The sequence below is a fragment of the Ursus americanus genome, chromosome 9 (genome assembly GCF_024610735.1).
Source record: "Ursus americanus isolate L20-20 chromosome 9, mUrsAme1.1.p, whole genome shotgun sequence".
NCBI classification, from domain to species: domain Eukaryota; kingdom Metazoa; phylum Chordata; class Mammalia; order Carnivora; family Ursidae; genus Ursus; species Ursus americanus.
The window spans coordinates 19,086,565-19,108,505 of NC_142135.1; the positions used below are offsets into that span (position 1 = coordinate 19,086,565).

At 37.6% G+C, this 21,941-nt stretch overlaps 1 protein-coding gene and 1 non-coding gene across 6 annotated transcripts in view; both read right to left on the reverse strand.

Annotated features, from left to right (window-relative positions):
* COL14A1 (collagen type XIV alpha 1 chain) overlaps positions 1–21,941 on the reverse strand; it is a 245,740-nt gene that overhangs the window by 124,815 nt on the left and 98,984 nt on the right. For all 5 annotated transcript variants that reach the window (XM_045805730.2, XM_045805731.2, XM_045805732.2 and 2 more), the window contains 7 exons: positions 20,151–20,315; positions 16,914–17,075; positions 11,709–11,860; positions 10,420–10,549; positions 9,507–9,652; positions 6,697–6,826; positions 4,766–4,905 (listed from right to left, as the gene is read on the reverse strand). In XM_045805730.2, coding sequence (XP_045661686.2) covers positions 4,766–4,905; positions 6,697–6,826; positions 9,507–9,652; positions 10,420–10,549; positions 11,709–11,860; positions 16,914–17,075; positions 20,151–20,315 — 1,025 coding nt within the window. The remainder of the gene's footprint in view (positions 1–4,765; positions 4,906–6,696; positions 6,827–9,506; positions 9,653–10,419; positions 10,550–11,708; positions 11,861–16,913; positions 17,076–20,150; positions 20,316–21,941) is intronic.
* Positions 7,809–7,915, reverse strand: LOC123797983 (U6 spliceosomal RNA). The gene has a single exon (XR_006781138.1). It is a non-coding gene; the product is annotated as a U6 spliceosomal RNA (small nuclear RNA).

The window sequence follows — 21,941 nt, forward strand, 5'->3', positions numbered from 1 at the left end:
CACAGAGTCCTGAGCAAAGCCATCCTTGACGAAGAGAAAAAACAGACACAGCTTTACCACTGCAAGGTTGGGTCTTGGGCCTCTGAGCTACATAGCACTGGGGGCATATTATAGACCAAGTAAACAGTGCATTTTCTGTACATTGTCTCAATTAACCCTTCCAAACCCCCTGTAGGGGAGGCGCTTAATAATAAGACACTCTAGCTATAAAGATACCCTGAGGAATTGAAGAAATGAACCTATTTACCTGATAGCAGACTCTGCCAAAAAAAAAAAAAAACATTTAAAATGTTTTCAAGAGACATTTAGAGCAATATCAAGATCTGTTATTTACAATACTATCAATGACTAAACTTGATAGCACCTGAGGTTAAGGGGAAGGTGACTAAGCTTACGTTACGGACTTGCTCACAGCAGTCAACGTGACCTTTACCAAAATATAAAAGGTGTCATGTCCCACTTAAAATCTTCCTTGGCTATCTCTATTGCCTTCCAAATCAAAAGCAAGCATCCTGTGATGACCCCTTGGTCTTGCATAATCTGGAGCAGTGCTCCTTTTTCCTGCCATAATTTGAATCACCCGCTGGGCTCCAGCCACACTGACCCATCAGGTCCATGTCTTTCCCACCCCAGGGCCTTTGCACATGCAATTCATTCTCTTTGGGATCCTAGCTCTTTTCAAAACTAGAACTTTGCCATCTGCCAGGACTGTGTTTAACTTTCACTTCCTGACAGGGGGTTTCTCTCGTCACCTATCTTAGTAGGGCTATCCCCTAACACTGCTCTCATTTGTTTCCTCCCAGCACCAACCACAGCCTACAGTTATTTTATATCCTATGTACTTATTTATTTTCTCCTGCATGGAGTGTAAGCCCTTCCAGGGCAGGACCTTGTTTAGCTTCTTCAGTGCTGCATGTTGAATCATATTTGTTTTTGAGGGAATAGAGGAGGCACCAAAGATCATTTTTAAGAGAGATAATAAAGGGCTCATCTGAACTCAGAGCCAATCCAGAAATCATATACATCGCTAAGAAATCAACTGCAGGTCAAAAAAGACAGTCTGAGTCCTGGAGGGGAGGAGCTTCCGTTTTCACCCTTTTGGAACCCTGAGCCACTCTGCTAGAGAGGGCCAACCAACCTCAGTCCTCTCTGCCACCCCGGCTGAGATACCAGAAGCAGGAGTGAAGTCATCTTGGAAGTTCTGGCTCAGTCAAGTTCCCACATGAATGCAAGAGTCACCTCAGCTGACACCACATGGAACAGCAGAGCCAAGCTGTCCTTGCTGAGCTCTGCCCAGGTTGCGTAATCATGGGTTATTATTTTAAGCCCGGGTGTTAGTTACACAGCAGGAGTGAACTGAACATATGGATTATCTTTTTCCGAATCGGGGTCTGATAATATTATAGGCCATTCTTAGCATTTAATGTTTACTTTGGTTTGGGTATTGTCTGCATGCTTCCTGTGTTCCTTCAATCAGTCGTCCACAACCTTGTAGAGTAGCTAATTATTACCCTTAATTTGGAGACGGTAAAAATGAGACTCTGAAAAGTTAAGGAACTTACCCAATGGAAAACGAGCTAGGACTCAGTGCGTCAACACAAGTATTTTGGACTCAAAATCCTATGCACAGTATGGCTTCATTAAACTCACAGAAAAGACAAATCCATATTTAAAATAGGCACTCAAGACATGTTCTTCTAAATGATATTTACATGTTGCTTCTGTTGTTTTGGATTATAATAGCTGAGTTTACTGAGCACTTACAACATGTCAAGGACTTCATATTCATTGTCATGTTTAGCCCCCTTCCCCCCCCCACCAAACCCTGGGTATTTATAATAGCTATTTTACAAACAAGGAATGGGAGGCCCAAAGACCTGAACTAACTTCCTGGACATAAAACTTTTAGCTGGAATCGATAGTCATGCCTTGACCTCTACATCTCAAATCTGTGATAAATAGGAATTTCGTGAGGGTATCAAACACACACAAGCAGTTAAAAATCAAACTTTCTTAGGTACACCAAGAGACAAAAAAGGGAAAGTGTGTATATACACAGTTTTCCCATCTTACATATGTATATATATACACATGTATATAAGTATATATCTTTTCAGCATAAATATGTTGAAACATATATATACATCTGTTGAAAAGATCTATTTTATTTAATAAAGCATTTATTTGATTCTGAACAGACTATATTTTGTGCATTAACTACTGATTATTTTATTCCATCAAATGAAAACTTTAAGGTGTCATCTATTTTTATTAGTTATATTATGTTTTAGACTGAATTCTGGAACTGATTTCTTGGTAGTACTTTTAAGATGTAGGAGAAGAATTTGAGAAAATGATAACAAATGACCATGATCTCATGGTTATATAACTATTTTGAAAATTTTTCAAACAGTCTGGCCTAAAAGTTTAATTTCAGCCTAATTCTGGGAGGGATAAAGAAAGAGTCCTTGATGAGGAACAAAGGACTGGGCTCCACTCTGGGCCCTCTTGTTGAGTCATAGCTGTCGGGAACTGGACTTGCGTCTGAGTCTAAAAACTGGCCTTTCATTTATAAAACTCAAATGGCAGCACTTTAGTTTTCCATCCTGCTTGCATATTTCCCCAAATCCTCTCCCAGAACATGCTCTCTGAGATGGCCCTGTCCTCAGCTGACAAGTCATGTTTTCAGCATGTTTTCTCTAAGGATAACATGAGGGGCTCTCTGTAAACTCTGAGAACAGTCGCTGGTTCAAGGTAAGCACTCAACACGTGTTAGCTGCCATCGTCATCATCATCATCATCATCATCATCTTCATCACCATTGACATTTGGGTGTCCTGTTTCATTTTTCTTCCTTGGTCCCCAAGCAGTTGGAGAGAGGGATAATACAGAAAGGAGAAAAGGGAGGAAGAGGAAGTGAAGGAGAAGAGATGGGAAGAACAGGAAGTAAAGCAGAGAAATGTAAATTGAGTCAAAGGCAAAAGCTTATGATCAATTGCATGTTACATATTAAGTAGATTTTGGTTGGGACATTTTAAAGTTCATTCCAGAATGTTTTAGAAGTTTCCTAAAACCCAATGGTAGCATTACCTACAAATAAAATTTAATTAATAAAATTAAAGCAAAATATAGTAGGAATACTCACCCTTAAAATCATATATTCCCAAATTAGGAAAAGTGATATTATACTTAAACAAAAGACATTTGTCTAGCAACATTTAGTCTCAATTGCACGGTTAAGAATTAAGAAATAAGAACACACACACACACAAGTCAAATTGGAAATGCTACAAAACCACATATTGTTATGCATTTTACTCAAAATTTTCTCAGATTTTCATTCTTAGACCATTTTTTCATGTTTTAAATTCAGTTTTACCAAATATAGTCTTCTAATTTCCCAGAACAATACAAATTAGAAATAGCAGGTTCCAAAGGCATCTCCAAGATTGAAAAACACTACAAAAAACCACATGTAGTTCTCAACAAATGTATTAGTCTGGGATCATTCTTTATAATGGCAAATAACCTAAAATATCATAAAAGGCCACAACTGCTATAATTTTTTAAATGGATGTCAAGTACATTTCTTGCGCTGATCATTTCACAATATATACAAATATCAAATATTAGCAAATGCACAGTATTGTGCATTCATTGCCCAATGTCCCATGTGAGCGGGCATTCTGCAAAATACTGCTTGGATTTAATTGTAGGAAACAGTTTGTCTCTGCAAATGAAAATAGTTTCTTCATCTGGTCAGAAAATAGAAGTGATGTAATCCAACATAGTTCCCTCTTGGTCTTAACTTCTTGGATCAAGTTGAGGAAAAATAATAATAACTTTGCTATCTATCCTGCTAAAATATATTCCCAAGGAAAGAATTTGTGAAGATTATTAGTGACTGCGTATAAGATACTGTCTCTTCGTGAATTCTTACATTCTGCTATGTGAAAGTATCTTCCTACACAAAATTTGAATTATTCAGTTTTGTATTTAACTCACCTAACTAGCATCTTTCAGATGTTAGTTTAGTCAAAAACAGAGGGATAAAGTGAATTATACTGACATTATTTCTAGTTTACAACATCTAGGAAGATACCTACTTCCCCACCTCCTTGCACTGGGGCAGACTGTATATTCCAAAGATGGCCACATCAATATATCTGCCCTCCAACCTGCCTCCCATCATTAGTGGGACCTGTGTTCCTCCTCAAATTGAATTCATGTGGGGACTTGTGATATCTCCTACCAGTGACATGTGGCAGAGGTGGTATTCTGTGACTTCTCTGAGTAACTGAAGGTGACACAGCTTTCGCCTAGTGCTCTCTACTTCTCTCTTTTTCTCTGTCTCTTTGGACACATGTCTGGGATTCCTGAGCCAGCATGTAAAAAGTCTAGCTCCCCTAAGACTGCCATGCTGGAGGGATCATGTGAAGAGTCTAGTTAGTGACGAGAGCTGCTCTGGCTCCCAGCTGATCCAGTCTTCCCAGACCCGGCACCAGACATTTGAATGAAGACGCCATTGTAATGACATCAGGACCAGCCACTGTCTGGCTATGATCTATCTCATGAGTGACCCCAAGCCAGAAGTATAGATTCAAGTAGTTGACACACTAATTCCTGACAGAAACTGTGAGAGAAAATAAAGAATTTATATTGTTTTAAGCCACTACAGTTCTGGGATGATTAGTTACGCAGCCATAAAAAGCTAATATACACCCACCAGAAAAAAAAAAAAAAAGACATTGTGATCACAGCTTACCTCATTAATTTCAGTGCCATCTGCATTGTTATATACAATTCGATAACCACTGATCTTTCTTGATGTCGGGTCCCAGGCTAACCGAGCACTGTTAGAGCCAACATTGGAGATTCTCAGGTTTCTTGGTGGACTTAAAGGCACTTTGCAGTAAGCAGAATAGAAAATAATTAAAATGTTAAATAACATACACCTAAAAAAGCCAAAAAAAAAAAAAAACCCAAGCATCTTTGATTTCTGAACAACTTACATATGAAAAATTTCACCCAGATGAAAACGTACAGCAAAGAAAATTAACATATTAACAAAGAAAAAACATATTAACAAAACAAAAAAAAAGGAATGAATAGAATTAATAAGTTACACATGCTTAGAAATAAACAAGATTTAGGTACATTTTCTGTGTCCTTCTTCTCCAATCAATGCTATTATTACAGCCTGCTATAAATAAGAAACCTAATGGATCAAAAACCAGGGCACCTGAAAAATAATCTTAGCTATTCACCTGTCATTTGGTGCTGGCGAAGTCACCCTCCCGCTCTTCTCCACAATTTCCCATGTGTAAAGCCTCTGTCCTCTCTACTTGGGTATCTACTAGGCATTTCCAACTTAACTTGTCCCAAACCAAACTACTGACTCCTACCACCTCCTCCAATCTTCTCTCTCAGTCTCTCCCTCTGAGCAAATGGAAACTCCATTCTTCCTATTGCTCAGGCCCAAAACCTTTGAATCATCCAAGATTCAGGTTTCTGAACATATGTCACCTTCCCACTGAGGTTCTCCAGGATCACCGTACATGAAATAATGCTTCCACCCCAATGCTACCGAACTCCCATCCCTGGTTTATTTCTTATATTGTGCTTTGATTGATCGACTGTCTCTCTCCCTCCATATATTGTAACTTCAGAGGCAGAAGGATTAATTTTGTTCCCAGCTTTATCCCCAATAAAGCAAGTTCTCAATATATGTATTTGTTGACTCCGTGAGTAGGAGTCCTGCCCTGGATAAATCCCACTGGCTTTGTGGGATGCTTGACTATCAGTTCCACAGCTTTCTGTGCTTCTTCAAAGGGCCCTCTTCTGATTCAACAGATTAAAATTTGTCAATGATTTTTGAGATTTTCCTGAGCTTTTACAGGCTTAGAAATCCTTAAGGCTTATCCCATGCTCTATGAGTCTGAGATGCTCTGGAACTGATCAGTATAACTCATGTATCTCATTAAACCCTTACAATAGACTGCAAGGAGATTTTAATATCCCCATTATATAGGTCATAAAATTGAGGTAACTTGGCCAAGGTCACAGTTAGGAGGAACAGAGGAGTAGTTAGAGTTTAACTCGGGTAATCAATCAATCGATTCGTGAGCCTGTGATATAGTACTGCTAGAGCCAGCAAAGCAAAAACCTAGAAGACAAATAATGACAGTTGTCAGCCCCAGCCACAAAGTATGATGCTTCCTCACCCAATTAGGAAAAAGTGAAAATTAGTGAAAAGACCAATTCTTTTCACTCATCCAATACAGATTAACTATTTGGCAATAAAGAGCCTATAGAGTTTAGTGACGCTCTTAATACTTAAAGGGCTCGAGAGAAAGCACAGCAGAGAGAAAAGCAATATCATTATTTTAAGTGCTGCGTACACTTTGTTCCACATTTTCCTGGAGTTCAGCAGTAGGGTGGAATAATGTCTACTTTCCTTACTGCACAAAAATGCCAGTCCTAGGAACAGGCACCCAGAGACATCATTTTTTTTTAGGACCATCCCTCTCCTTTTTTGAACCAACTAGTATATTTCCTGCCACTAAATAAAATACACATTTTCTTAAGTTACAATTAGCTCTGAAGAGGTTTCAACCCAAGCCAGTATTTCCAATTTAGAATCCCAACATTTCTTTGGGCTTTTATTCCAGCATTTCCTCTGAATGAGCTGCTCACGTGTGGTTTCTTGGCCTGTAACAGGATCGCTGGCCTCTTCTCCAAACATGGCATAAACTGTAACTGTATATTCCGTATTGGGCAATAATCCACTCAATTCAATATCTGTGTGGGTGTCTCCAATTTTCATCTGAAAAGAACACACGTTATCAGATCGTTTGCCAATGTCTGTACCACTCATGTTGATCAGAGTGCAACTGAGTGAAGGTGAGACTTCATGGAATAAGATTTTGTCTCCTCACAACCCCTTATTCGAATGCTTCAGCCATCATTTTTCATTGTCTTGTGTCATTTTATATGAGGACCAGATGCCATGGAGCCACACAAAAGTGAACCTACCCATGCGTGCTGTTTTAGGATAACTCTTTACATCTGGACAAGTGGTAATCTCAGCCAGAATAACAGCATCAAAAAGTTAGTCCTCGGAAGAGTGTGGATGGAACTGAGTCAGAGATGTTGTCTAGAAAGAGTATAAGCTCTGGTCCAGCAAGCTGGGGACAGAGCCAAGTGGGCATCTCTCATCACTGGCTAATTCTAACCAGTCCCTTGGCTGGGTGCCCAGTTTTCACTTCAAGCCTGATTGAACTCGACCAGTTTTGTTGCCCCATTCAACAAAGGGGCCCAAGCATTTGGATTGCCAGTTCTTTCCAGGATGCAGAAGAGATCAATCCACCTTGACATCCAATGTGGCAATTTGCTTTTTGATTCCGAGGTGACTTTTCTGAACCTTGGAGTCAAATACACTAGCCAACATTTTCGGTTCTGTGACAACTGCATGACAGCATGGTTTTACTTTTGTTTTGGAAGGAAGAAAAATATCTCCATAGTCAGTCTCCAATCACACTACTGCCAATGCTATTGTCAAATCAGAAATTTTAATTTTGAAATATTTCCGCATCCATAAAATAAATGTGGAGAAAAGAATGTGATTCACCCTGATGCACCCACCACTCAAATTTAATAAATAGGAACATTTTGTTGTATTGACTTCCAATCTTATTTTTAAAAGAGCTAATATATTCAGATAAAACAGAAGTTCTTTCTTTTTCTTTCTGTTCACTATCTCTACCCTAATGTTGAGGTATACCTTACTGATCCAGTTTTTTTTTTTTTTAAATATGGAACGCTTCACGAATTTGCGTGTCATCCTTGCGCAGGGGCCATGCTAATCTTCTCTGTATCGTTCCAATTTTAGTATATGTGCTGCCGAAGCAAGCACCTGACCCAGTTTTTTACTTCTACTATGTATATAGTTCTGTATGTTTAACAATGTACATAAATGGAATCATATCAACATAATTTTTTGCAACTTTTTATCTGTCAATATTATATTTCAAGGTTTATCCATGTTGATGCACAGGGATAAAGATGACATTATTAATTCCTTTCTGGTATTCTTTTGCATAAATATTCTGCTATTTTCCATCCCTCTATTGATCAACATGTCAATCATTTGCAATATTGTGTTTTGAACAAATGCTTGCATCCCAAAAAGTCTTGCAGGAGGTTTCCTTATGATATATTCTTAAAAATTATACATATCTTTCACTTGATGACATATTTCAAATTATTCTCCAAGGCAGCTGTACCAATTTACACGTCAATTTACATACCAATTTACATGAATGATTCTGTTTCCCATATGCTCACTAACATGCAATTATTACTAAACTTTAAAAAATGTTTGCTAATCTACTGGGTGTGAACTGGTATTCCTTTCTTTCTTATTTTTCTCCTTGGTGAAGCTGACCATCTTTCTAGCATCACTTTTTAAGTCTCCCTTCTGTCAAAATAATGCGGATCAACATTAAATCCAAATGAACTAAAGCTGTCTAAACCTTAGGGAAAAAAAAAAAAAAACATGTCACCAAAGCTTTCTTCCTGTCACTCAGGTTCACCATACTTTTGCCCCTAAATATTTCTGTCACCAAAAGCAATGTTAAAGACAATGTTTAGGCAATAGCAAAGATTTGAGTTTTGAACTCCCTCTTGACCACTCTATCTGCCTAGTCAAACACTCCCAAGTGTTACAGACATTTCCTAGTCATTGCTTGAATATCTATATTATAGTACAATCATTCCTTATAAATTAAAAACAAAGGCTAAAATAAATCACTTGAAAGTCAAAAATTCATTATTTAAAATGAAATGAATGCAAACAGAATCCATGCTGATACATTTTTCTACTTCTCAAATTAGGAAAAAAGTTTCTAAGTCAGTGTACATATGGGGAAACAGCCATTTGTGAATTGCATACAGCAATATAAATTATAACAAATTTCTCTAGAATCATTTGCTAATACTTAGTATGAGCCTTAATAATTTGCATGCCCTTTGAAAAAAGAAATTCCATGTCCAGGAATTTATCCTAAGGAAGTAATCTAACAACCTTGCTAAGTTATATGTTAAGAATGATCACAAAAGCATATTTATCCAACACACGATCTAAATGCCCAATCACATGAAATAAATTAAACATGGCCTGGTGCAAAACAACACTGTAACACTATAGCACCATTTAAACAACCATATAAAATATTAGTTAATGGTATGAAAAGATATTCATAATAAATAAAATGAAAACAGAAGACTACAAAACCATTCCCATTTGTTATGCTTTAAAAATGCATTAAAAAGGACTTAAGTAAATGTTAACAATAGCTATTTCTAAGCGGGGCGGTTACAAGTGATTTTCCCCCTTTAACTAATGTGAATTTTTAAGTTTTATACATTACATTTTTAGAATTAAAAAAAAATCCATTCTCAGGAAGTCAAAGATTCTAGAACTCTAGTAGGCAGCAGGTGGTTACCTCTTTTTCATCCCCAGCCAGACCCTCCGTGAGAGGAGCATAGAGAATCAGGTATCCTGAGGCTCCAGGCACTGCATTCCATTTTGCCCTCAGACTGTTCTCAGTTACATCGTACAGTTCAAGGTCGGAAACCATGGGTAAAGCAACTGCAAGAGATTTTTTTTTTTTAATGTTCAGCCATTTATCAGTATGCTTGTCTATTTCTAGGTATTGTCTAATATCTAGGTATTACTACCTACTAAGTAAACATAGCTTATTTTCAGATAATATTCATCCTTAAATATGTTCACACAGTCATGCCAACCCCTTCTGGGAGGGTAAACATAGTGAATGTTTAAAAGCAGGAACAACATCTTCTAGTTTTTTACATCCCAACGCAGTGATGGGCACATTTCTCTGGGAGCCAGTAGAGAGCAAGGAGACTGTTCTGACCATTGTTTTCTGCCCATTGCCAAGCATAGTGTCTGCTGTGAAGCAGCTATTAAAAACAGTCACTGTGTCACTTAGTAAATGACAGAATGGGTGGCTGGATGAACAAATACATGAATGAATATATACCTATCCACGCAATCACAGACAGTGAGGAGACATGAGTGAGTCAGTAGTTAAATTAGTTCATAATACACATTCACTAAATACTTGTTGATTAAGTGAATACATGTATTTCGCACGCTTCACCACCAAGGTTGCTCTCTCCCTAATCAAAGCAGAGATTTATAATATCCCTCTCGATATGTAGCACCTGCAAACCGTAACTACAGCATGGACCCGTACCGCATAGAACACCACAACCACTGCCTATGAATTTGATTCAGGACGGCCATCAATCCAACCTGAGCAGAATTCCAACTTAAGAAGGGCCACCTAAGCAATGCTGTACAAGGTCAGACGTGGGGTAGAATTCAATACATACGTGTGGTTTCGGTTCCCCGGAGGCCTTCACTGGCCGTGTGAGCATATATTGCGAAGACTGCTATCTGATATTCAGTTAAAGACATTAGGCCTTTCAACATCGTGGAAGACACACTTCCATCCACCACCACCTGATTAAAGAACAGTTTGAGGAATGAGAGTATGGAATATCTGACACGCAGAATTGAAACCAAAGAGCAAAATATCTCTAGCAAGAACATGTCATTCAATATTTTCTTATTTGTGCCACATCGTCTTTTCCACTGTGGCGGTCAATTCTCCTTGAATTTCTCCGGGAAGTGATGTGCCTTTTATGGAGTATATCCAAAAGTCCCTTATTAAGTCATATCTAATGGAGAGTGTCTTCCCCAGGCTAACTGTTATCCTAACCACCTCCACTTAAAATAGTTGACATGTGGTATTTTTCCATGGAGTTTTGGGAAGCATTTAACAGACTTATTAGTCATGAAAAAGGTAGAAGTATTGGAAGTACTCTGACTTCTTTTTCAGTCCAGATGATTTAAAAATCTCCCTGATCTACTTCTCGAACACTTAAAAAATTTTTTAAATCTTGCCATAATACAGAAGAATATTGTGAAACACGCTGAGGTCAACCAAAGGTTAGAACCACAAAAGGTTTGTACTTCAAAAAAAAAAAGGGGGGGGGAGATTTCATCACATTTTAGCATATTCCCTGTGATTGCTGTGTCAAAGGTAGGAAATGGGAAAGATCCAATCAATCACCTGGCAATAGGTGTTCTCTCCTGTGATGGCCAAACCATGAAAAAAGCCAGTGCAGATGCTTTATTAAATGGCTTGTCAATTGCACTAATCTCCACAAATGTCCAGGAAATCCTAATCCTTGGAGGACTATATGACCACATAATTTGGAAACCACAGACTTCATTAAGGCAGACAATTCGGACCACTCCCAAAGTAGAAAGGCTACATGAATAGCAAAAAGGGGCTCTGGCCACATAATGAACTACTGATTCATTCTGCTTTAGAACTTGCTAATTTAAAAAAGGAAGAAGTCAAAATAAGTTGTTAGAAATGAACACATGACCCGTTCTGAGGGTTACTGGATAGAGGTAGGAGGAGAAAGTAAGAATGCCATAACCAGAGAGATGGGAGAACAACGTAGATGCTTGGAAATGTATTTCAGTCCAATGAATTTTAACATTGGACAGAACAATCTCATTATATATATGCATTTCTGTCTTGTCCTCACTACTGTGGAAGACTTGAAAGAATGAAAATAATGGTTTGAAAATATCGTCTCCTTATTACCTCGTCTGGTTTTCCACCCCTGGCAGGATAATACACGACTCTGTATTTTTCCACTTTTCCTGGGGCATGAGTCCAGTTAACCATAAAGCTTCTGGCAGTGACTTCAGAAGTAATCAGCTCTGTCGGCGGCCCAATGGTGGCAAGAGCTGAGGCTAAAGTATAGAAATACATAACGTGAACCTCTTTCCTAAAATTACTTCTCATAAGCCTAGGAAACTCCATTAGTGAGAAATGACTATTGGTTTTGTGCTAGCTCTAAGATTTCATCTCTAGACAAATTGATTCAATTATTCATTTCTGCATTTGTTCATTGAAACATTTAAGTGCCTATTACGTACCAATCACTATGCTAGATTCTGAGGATACAAACTTAAATAAGATAGTCTTTGACTCTAAGAAACTTTCTTAAAGATATTGCTATAGAATAATTAAAAAAACAGAAACAGAAACATAACATCGATTGAGCACAGGTGTATCTAAAGGTGCTCTCCTGAGCTCTTTAGAAGTATTATTTTCTTTAATTATCAGTAGTTACTATTATTGTTCCCATTTTGTAGGTGAGAAACCAAGGCACAAGGAAATTAAATAACTTGACCAAGTCTCACAACGAGTAAGTATCAGAGCTGAGATTGATACTTGAGTTTTTGATATAAAAGCCTGTGTTTTTAAGCATTGGGGGTACAGTTTCTTTACGGAAAACTTCAATTCAACAAATGGCCAGTATCTAAAAGTAAAAAGAGAAGAAAAGGCAACTAACGTATACTGAATGTTCACTATAAGCTAGATACTATGTAAGCACTTTGTGTATGTTATCCACACATCAAAGCAAATGACTCTGTAAAAGATTTGGGACATGTAAAGTTCAAAGTTCTTGACCTTTAGGATTTCTTATCCTCTGCGGAATTATGCAAAGCAACCTTAATAACCATATTAATGAGAAAAAAAAAAAACATAGTTACTGAACACTTAATTATGACCAGGAACTATATTATATGCTCTATCAACAACCACAGGTAGAGTTTTTGTGGGAAAAATTGGTCCCTAAAGTAGTCTTATTAAGTTGCTCAGAGAAATGTATTCAAGAAACTACTACTTGGCTGTCCAACCTAGTCCCAAGAGAGCTGGTCCAGAGAAGGAGGAATGATGGAAGAGATGTAGCCAAATAAAATCATTCCACACCCTGGATACAATGAAGGCAGGAAATAAAATCAAGTTCTCAAAGGAGGATCTGGATATTACCCTCTTCTGGGATCACAACCTTGTAAACCAGATATAACATGCAGACCAATGATATCATGAGGGACAAAGGTTAAAAAAATACATGATGGCTGTCCTTCCAGGAAGACAGAATTGATGTACTTTTCCCTATTATTTCCACTAAGTACAACTAAAAATTCTGGAAATTATGTAATAAGACAAGCTTAAGAAGACACTGAAAGAGAGAAGAAAGTATATGGGTGAGGGATTACAGGACCAGAAGAATGATACAGTGATTCATCCCCTGAGTTTTCTTTTCACCTCATACGTCCTAGACATGGAGCTAAAGAATCCAGAATCTATTGACAAGAAGACTGGACAGAAAAATTAGCAAGGATATAGAACTCAACAAAACCATCAACCAAAGGGATCCAGTCAAACTTATAGAACATTGCACATGACAATAGCAGAATACACAACCCTTTCAAGCACCCACTGAGAATGTAACAAGATAACCATATCCTAGGCCAGAAAACAAACCTCAGAAAATTTAAAACAATAAAAATAACACAGAGTGTGTTCTCTAATGACAGTGAAATCAAACTTAGAAACCAATCACAGAAAGGTAGCATAAAAACACTCAAACACTTTGAAATTATAAACAACCACTTCTAAATAATCAATGGGTCAAAGAGGACAGGTCAAAGAAGATAAAAAATATTTTGAAATGAATAAAAATGAAAATACAACATATCAAAATTTGTAAAGCACAGGTAAAGCAGTGCTGAGAAAGAAAATTATAGCACTGAAGTAATTACATTAGAAAAAGAGGAAACATTGAAGATCAGTAATCCAAGTTCTCATCTCAACAATCCAGAAAAGTATGACCAAGATAAACCAAAACCAGTAAAAGAAAGAAAATAAGAAAAATAAGAGCAGAAATCAATGAAATTAAAAACAGAGGAAAAGTAGAGAAAATAAATGAAACCAAGAGCCAATTCTTTGAAAAGATTTTGTTTCAAGAACAAACCTCTAGCAAGTTTGAGAAATGAAAAAAAAGAGAGAAAGAGAAGACAATAATTACCAATATCAAGGGGAAAAAAAACCACAGACTATCACTACAGACCCTACAGACATCAAATGAAGAATAATAAGGGAATACTATGAACAACTTTCCACACATATATTCTACAAATTCTATGGAATGAACCAATTCCTTGAGAAGCAGAAAGTCTCCCCCTAAGATGGGGAATAAGTCAAGGATGTTCAGTCTCATCACTCTCGTTCAACACAGTATGGGAAATTTCAGCCAGGGAAACAAGGCAAGAAAATAAGAAGCACAGTGATCAAAAGCAAAGAAATAAAACTATCCCTATTTGCAAAGGATACGATTTATTGTCTACATAGAAAAATCTCTGAAAATTTAGAGAAAAAAAATCCTATAATTAGCAAATTCAAGTATTAAGGTCATAGGACACAAAATAAACATACAAAAATATAATTGTATCCGTGTATACTCACAATGAACATGTGGACACCAAAATAAAAATAAAATATAACTAAAATTCCTCAAAATAAAATTAAATACAGAGATATAAACAGAACAAAACCTGTATAGAACTTATATCCTGGAAACTACGAAATGCAGATGAAGAAATCAAAGGATATCAAAACCAATGGAGGAATTTACCATGTTTGAGGACTGGAAGAATCCACACAGTAATGATGTCCGTTCTTCTGATGTTAATATTTGATAATTGAGAATTGATTTAATGCAATTCTTGACAAAATCCCAACAAGATTTTTTGTAGAATAAAGATTTCTCTAATATTTATATGGAAAGGTAAAGAAAGTAAAATAGTGAAAGCAATTTTCAAACAGAATAATCAAGTGGGAGAATTCAGTCCATCCAATCTCAAGACTTATATAGCTACAGGAAATCAAGATTGTAGGATGTTGGAAGAGGGTTAGATTCATAGACCCAATAGAACAGAACAGAGAATCCAGATATAACCCCACACAAATGTGCCCAACTGATCCTTGACGAAGGTACAAAGCAATTCAATGGCAGAAATAGAGCATTTTGAGGAAGCAGTGCTGGAGTAATAGTATGTCGATAGGTGAAAAAACCAAAAAGCCTTGAACTAAACTTCAAATCTTTTACAAAAATTTAACCTGGGTCATGGACTTATATGTAAAACATAGAACTTTTAGAATAAAAATACACAAGAAAATTTTTAGCATTTACGGCCAAAGAGTCCTTAGTTAAACTTGATACCAAAAGGAATAAGCATAAAATGCAAAATTGATAAATTGGACTTAATCACAACTTAAAACTTGTGCTCTGCAAAAGACCTTGTTAAAAGGATGAAAAGACAAGCTATAGGTTGGGGGAAAATAGTAACAAGCCACATATCTAATAAAGGATCAGTATCTAGAAAATAAATGAAGAATTGTCAAAACTCAACTGTTAAAAACTAAACATGCACACGCACACACACATTCATCTAATTAGAAAATGGGCAAAAGATATGAACAGCCTTAGAGCAAATACAGATGTAAAATAAGCATGCAAAAAAGATGTCCCATTTCATTAGCCAACAAGGAAATGCACATTAAAACCACAGTGAGATATCAGTACATACTTATCAGAATGCCTAGAATAAAATATAGTAACAACAAATATGGGTGACAATGCACAGAAACAGAACCACTCATCTATTGCCAGTGGGAATGCAGACTGCTGCAGCTTCCCTGGAAAATAACGTGGCGGTTTCCTAACACTAAGCTAAACATGTTGCTACAATATGATGCACCATTGTGCAGTCCGGGCATCCTCCCAGCGAAATGAAAACTTATGTTCACACAAGAACCTATATGGGAACATTCATAGCAGATTTGTTTGTAAAAGCCAAAAATGAAAACAATTCAGATGTCTTCCTTCCCTTTTTAAAAATAATTTTATTTTATTTTAATCCAATTAATTAACATATACTGTATTATTAGTTTCAGAGGAAGAATTTAGGGATTCATCAGTTGCATGTAACACCCAGTGCTCATTCCATCACATGTCCTCCTTAATGCCCATCACCCAGTTACCCCATCCCCCCACCTCCCCACCCCTCCAGCAACCCTCAGTTTGTTTCCTATGGTTAAGTGTCTCTCATGCTTTGTCTCCCTCTCTGATTTCATCTGATTTTATTTTTCCCTCCCCTCTTCTATGTTCCTCTGTTTTGTTTCTTAAATTCCAATATGAGTGAAATCATATGATAGCTGTCTTTCTCTGATTGACTTTCAATGTGTTTGTGGTTAAACAGACTGTGGTTCGTCCATATCACGGACTATGACAGAGCAGTAAAAAGGGAAGAGCTACTGATATATGCAACAAGGAGGGCGAACCGCCAGGAAATTATCCTGAATTTAACAAGGCAGTCCCCAAAGAGGACATACCACATAATTCCATTTATATCATGTTTTCAAAATGAAACATATTTAGAGATGTGGTTGTGCAGGGTGAGGGAGAGGTTGTGGGGAGGGTAAGTGAATGGGGCCATAAGAGGACAACAGGGATGATCCCCATGGTGATGGAAGTGTTCTGTACTTCGGCTCTCAATTCCAGTATCCTGCCTGCGATACTGTACTGGAGTTTTGGAATATGTCACCATTAAGGGGAACTGGTAAAGTATACACAATCTGTCTCGATTATTTCTTACAACTTTATATGAATGTGCAATTACCTCAAAATCCAAAGTTGAGTTAAAAACAAACACACATGATGGTCTAATGCAACACCATGGAGAAAATGATCTCGTGGTGAAACTATTCCTCCCTCAGTGGGATGTCAGTATATTCCCTTTCTACTCTGATGATTCACGTCTTAGGGGAATAAAAGGCTCTATTTAGAAAGTCAACATGAAAAATGAGAAGAATTTTCATAATCCATGACAGACTTTTGGGCAGAGTAATATCCACATGCACAGAGTGACCGCCTTCTGTTCCTCGCTTTACCTTTGATCTCCCTGTCCTGTTCTTCCACCCGGGAGCAGACAGTCCTCGTCAGGCTTTCCACAACTGTGTGCATCAGGTCAAACTCGGCGACATTGTACACGTGAGTGCTGTCTGGTTCAGAGGCGATCTCCCGCAGTTCGTTCTCATCTGCGTTTTTCACCCCTGGCATTGAGGCCAACAGGGAGGATCGTGAAATTCATGCCCCATTTGAAAAACCAACCTCCGTGAGCCTATCCTGAGCCCATTGGTACCCCCTGCAACAGAAGCATCTGCTACTTTAAAGAGGTGCATCTCATGTCAGATTGTTTTGTAAAAATCACCTTCAGCGTCATTTTTAGATGATTACATCCTAATTTTGTTCAGTGTATCTTAATAGGAAGATGCATTAATGAAACTAACTTCTGTCTTGCATGAATAGTGCAGAAGCAATAGTAATTAAACCAGCATTCTAAACTAGCAAAACCCTAGGCTTAAATTTCTATAAAATAAGTTTACTTAAATTAAGAGCTACTGTTAAAATAAAAATTTTATATATATATATATATATATATATATATATATACACATATATATACTATGTATATACTAGTACACTATATACTATATATACTATACTATGTATAGTATTATTAGATAACATTAAGGAAAAACTTGGGGAAAAGTTTTTAACATATTCAAATACAACCACTGCAATTTTGCTAATGCAAATAGGGAAGCTCTACTTCTCCCACATTATTTGTGGAATTCCATTGCTACAAGTCAAGCACAATGCTGGGTGTTTGGAATGCAGCAAGGAACAGAGTAAGACAGAAAATCCTCAGCTCCCATGCAACTTTCCCAGTCTATCTGAGCAGCGGATGCTAACACTTAGAGTGCACCTGCTATGCCCCAGGAACTGCAGTGTTTTACATATATGGACACATTTAATCCTCACAACCAACCCTATCAGTTTGGCACTATTGTTTCCCCCACTGTGTGAATCAGTAAACTGCTGCACAGAGAGGTTAATTAACTTGTTCAAGGAAACACATCAGTAAATGTATAGCTGGGATTCCCACCGGGTAGATCCAAAGTCATATGCTCTTAACTACTATATCATGTCACCTCTCAGAAGACCGAAAATTGAAATGAGTAAGGGAAATTCTGTATAGAAAAGGAAGGCACAGCGTTGGGTTTTATGAGTGTGGAGGTAGATTTCTCTTCCCCAGGCTTCAGCAAACAAGGAGCCTTTCTTTATAAATCTGTCATTGCAATCATCTAAGGGCATTTTTATTTTTTTAAGAAAGGTACTATGGAAGCAGGGAAGAGAGATTACCTAGGGCAACACGAATGACTTCTCAGATGCCTGGCTGTGCCATTTAATTTATCTTCCAACTTCAACATATTAAGTGACAAAGTGTTAGTCGTCTCTGAACAATGTGCTTTAGGGGGTTATAAGATAATAAATACTAATGATTTCCAGGTAATTTCCAGAGGAAAAAGTCCAAATTACATCTGTGAGCTCACTTAAAGTTTTGTTTAAAAACTCATCCATTCATTAGCAACAAGACCACAGAATGGAAATGAGACACATAAATTAACCCCATTAGTTTGTTGTCTAAAAAGATTTCCTCTGTTGGACAAAAGGAGAGTAAAATAAAAATAAAATTAGGTACATTTCTCTGATGTTTCTTGCCTGAAGGACTTCAACAAAAGCTTCTAAAATGTACGCTTGGATCTGTGTCCACGGGAACAAAACACCGAGCACATTAAGAGACAATGAACTTAATGTCAATAATGTTTTTGATGGCTTTTAGGTAAAACCAACAAATTTGTATTCATGTAAGAATATTCTAGAAAAAAAAAAAACCCTAACAACAACAACAACAAAAAGTATATTCTAGGGAAGACAACCCCAAATCTCTACTATCTCTCTCTCACCTTTCCAAAGAAAATAGTTTGCAGCAAACAGCTTAGGAAAAAAAAAGAAAAGGTCATTGTGACTTGGAAGGAATTTGTTCTGTAAGGATTTTGCCTTGCTCATCTCTGTGTCCCAGCACCCACCCCAATGCCTGGCACAATGCATGTAAGCACAAACTTCTTGAATGGGACACTTTATAAACCACATTTCCAGTAGAAAATCTAGGAACAGGTCAGATGAATTGTTTCTTGTTTGGGGATTTTGTTTTGATTTGTTCTGTTTTGTTTTGGTTGGTCTCTACTAAGTAAAAGACCTTCCTGCTGCCAAAGAAACTGTACATATTTTAATGGAGAGGAAAGTTGCATCATCTAAATGCTTTGCAGTTCTTCTGAATGTGTGACACATGTATCCTTTTCCACCAGAATGATACCTTATAAAGAGTTCATCTCAAAGAAATAATACTGCATATCTAGAACTTTATGCTTTCTAAATAGCTGCAGGACCTGAATTCCTTGAAAACGATAAACTGGTTTCTCCTTTACCATCAGAGAAGAGTTTGCTATAAAGCGATACTAAAGAGACAGTCCTGGGGGCGCCTGGGTGGCACAGCGGTTGGGCATCTGCCTTCGGCTCAGGGCATGATCCCGGCATTATGGGATCGAGCCCCACATCAGGCTCCTCCGCTATGAGCCTGCTTCTTCCTCTCCCACTCCCCCTGCTTGTGTTCCCTCTCTCGCTGGCTGTCTCTCTCTCTGTGTCGAATAAATAAATAAAAAATCTTTAAAAAAAAAAAAAAAAAAAGAGGCCTGGGGCGCCTGGGTGGCTCAGTGGGTTAAGCATCTGACTCTTGGTTTCAGCTCAGGTCATGATCTCAGGGTCATGATCTCAGGGTTGTGAGATCAAGACCTGAGTCAGGCTCTGTGCTCAGCGGGGAGTCTGCTTGAGATCCTCTCCCTCTCTCTCTCTCTGTCCCTCCCCCCTCTCCTCTCTCTCTCTCTCAAATAAATAAATAAATCTTTGCAAAAAAGAGAGAGAGAAAGAAAGTCCTAAGCTAACAGACATGTACCTAACCTTTGCGTGCTACTTTATGCTTTCACATTCTATGGACAGCATCTCATGCAGAGATCCTCTCACTAAAGGGTACATGAAAGTTACCACCACTTCCATCTTAAATGTAATGAAGTTGGGCTCAGATCACAAGACTGGCTAGACTAGAGTCAGGACTAGAAACTGTCCAGGTCTCCTGGCTTTCAATGAAGTGTACTTTCATTATATATTGTTTTAAGTAGTTGTGTGTCTGTGCCCATTATTGAAATAAGACCGTGAATAGCACATACCTATGGCAAACAGTTCCACCCCAGATTCACGGAGGTTTCTAGATGGTGGAATAATATCATCTTGGGACTTTCCATCTGTGATTAAAATGCCAATTTTGGACACTCCAGCCCTTGCTCCTGCTTCTGGTTTAAAGCTATTTTCAAAAATGTAGTTCAAAGCAAGACCTGGGGGAAAACAAGAAAAATAAACACAAACCAATCACCTCTAATAAAAAGCCTTCCAATTCTGCAAAATGTAACCACAACATGAGTAACTTATTGAGCTAAAAGTTTTTTTATTAGATAGGAATTTTTTTATTATGTTAGTCACCATACAGTACTTCATTAGTTTTTGATGTAGTGTTCCATGCTTCATTCTTTGAGTATAACACCCAGTGCTCCATGCAATATGTGCCCTCCTTAATACCCATCACCGTGCTAACCCACCTCCACATCCTCCTCCCCTCTGAAACCCTCAGTTTGTTTCCTGGAGTCCACAGTCTCTCATAGTTCGTCTCCCCTCCTGATTCCCCCCCTTTCATTTTTCCCTTCCTTCTCCTGATGTCCTCCATGCTATTCCTTATGTTCCACATATAAGTGAAACCATGTGATAATTGTCTTTTTCTGCTTGACTTATTTCACTTAGCAGAGATATGAATTTTCATCTTCATTTTTACAGTGACCTTTTTTCGATGGATCTGATGAAAACCTAAAATCCTTCAGAATAGAGGTAATATGAATAACTGAATAGTCCATCATTTCAGAAACTAGCATTTGTAAATAACATTAAATTTATAGCCAATCGATGTTGACAGATCTGTGTACAAGAAAATGTAAACTTTTATAATTTAGGATGAAGCAAGAATACCCACACAGAAGCAACAACCCCAAATATTATCAAAAATTTGTTTACGATAGTCCAAAGAGCCAAAGATTCTCCCTCTCTCTCTCTCTCTTTTTAGGGATAGTGGAGGCAGATCCAAAATGATCCCTGAATTCTTGCCTTTTGAGCGTGACACTTTTCATCCAGGAAAAAAATAAGAAATGCTGCAATATTGTTACAAAATTTGCATTTAATGGAGTTTTTTATTCTATTAACAAAAAATTATGCCTCAAACTGGCAAAGCAATTATCGAGATTTCAACGGTTTACTTAAAAGTCAATGATAACATCACTACTGTTTAAAATGAGCATCTGCATTGCTCACCTATAGAAGAAAATAGCAGGTACTAAAGTTAAAACCTGTGACAACCTCTTGTGGCTGGAATAGTTATAATCTAAATATTCTTACATTCCTTGTTTACCAAAATACTGGTAAGACAAAGATCCATAAATATTTTTATGATAACTACCGATTACAGAATAAAGCCAAAGAAAACACCTTCCTTGAAAATAAATAAGGTAGAAATTTATTTTCATTTAAATGATGGGTGGCTAGGAGCCCCTGGGTGACTCAGTGGGTTGAGTGTCCAACTCTTAATTTCAGCTCAGGTCATGATCTCTGGGTCCTAGGATAGAGCCCCAAGTCAGGCTCCACGCTCAGTGCCGAGTCTGCTTGGGATTCTCTCTCACTCTCTTTGCCCCTCCCCCCACTCAAGCATGTCTCTCTCTAAAATAAATAAAAAGAATATTAAAAAATAATAATTAATTAATTAAAAAAATAAATGATGGGGTGGCTAGAGGAGAAACCAGGTGAAAAGTGGAAGGAAAATGAACTGGCAAAAGCTAAGACAGCCCCCGACAGACTGTCAGCCTCGGCATTGTTCCATCTCCTCCTGGCCCAGCCAAGCCCTTCTGGGGACATTACATTCA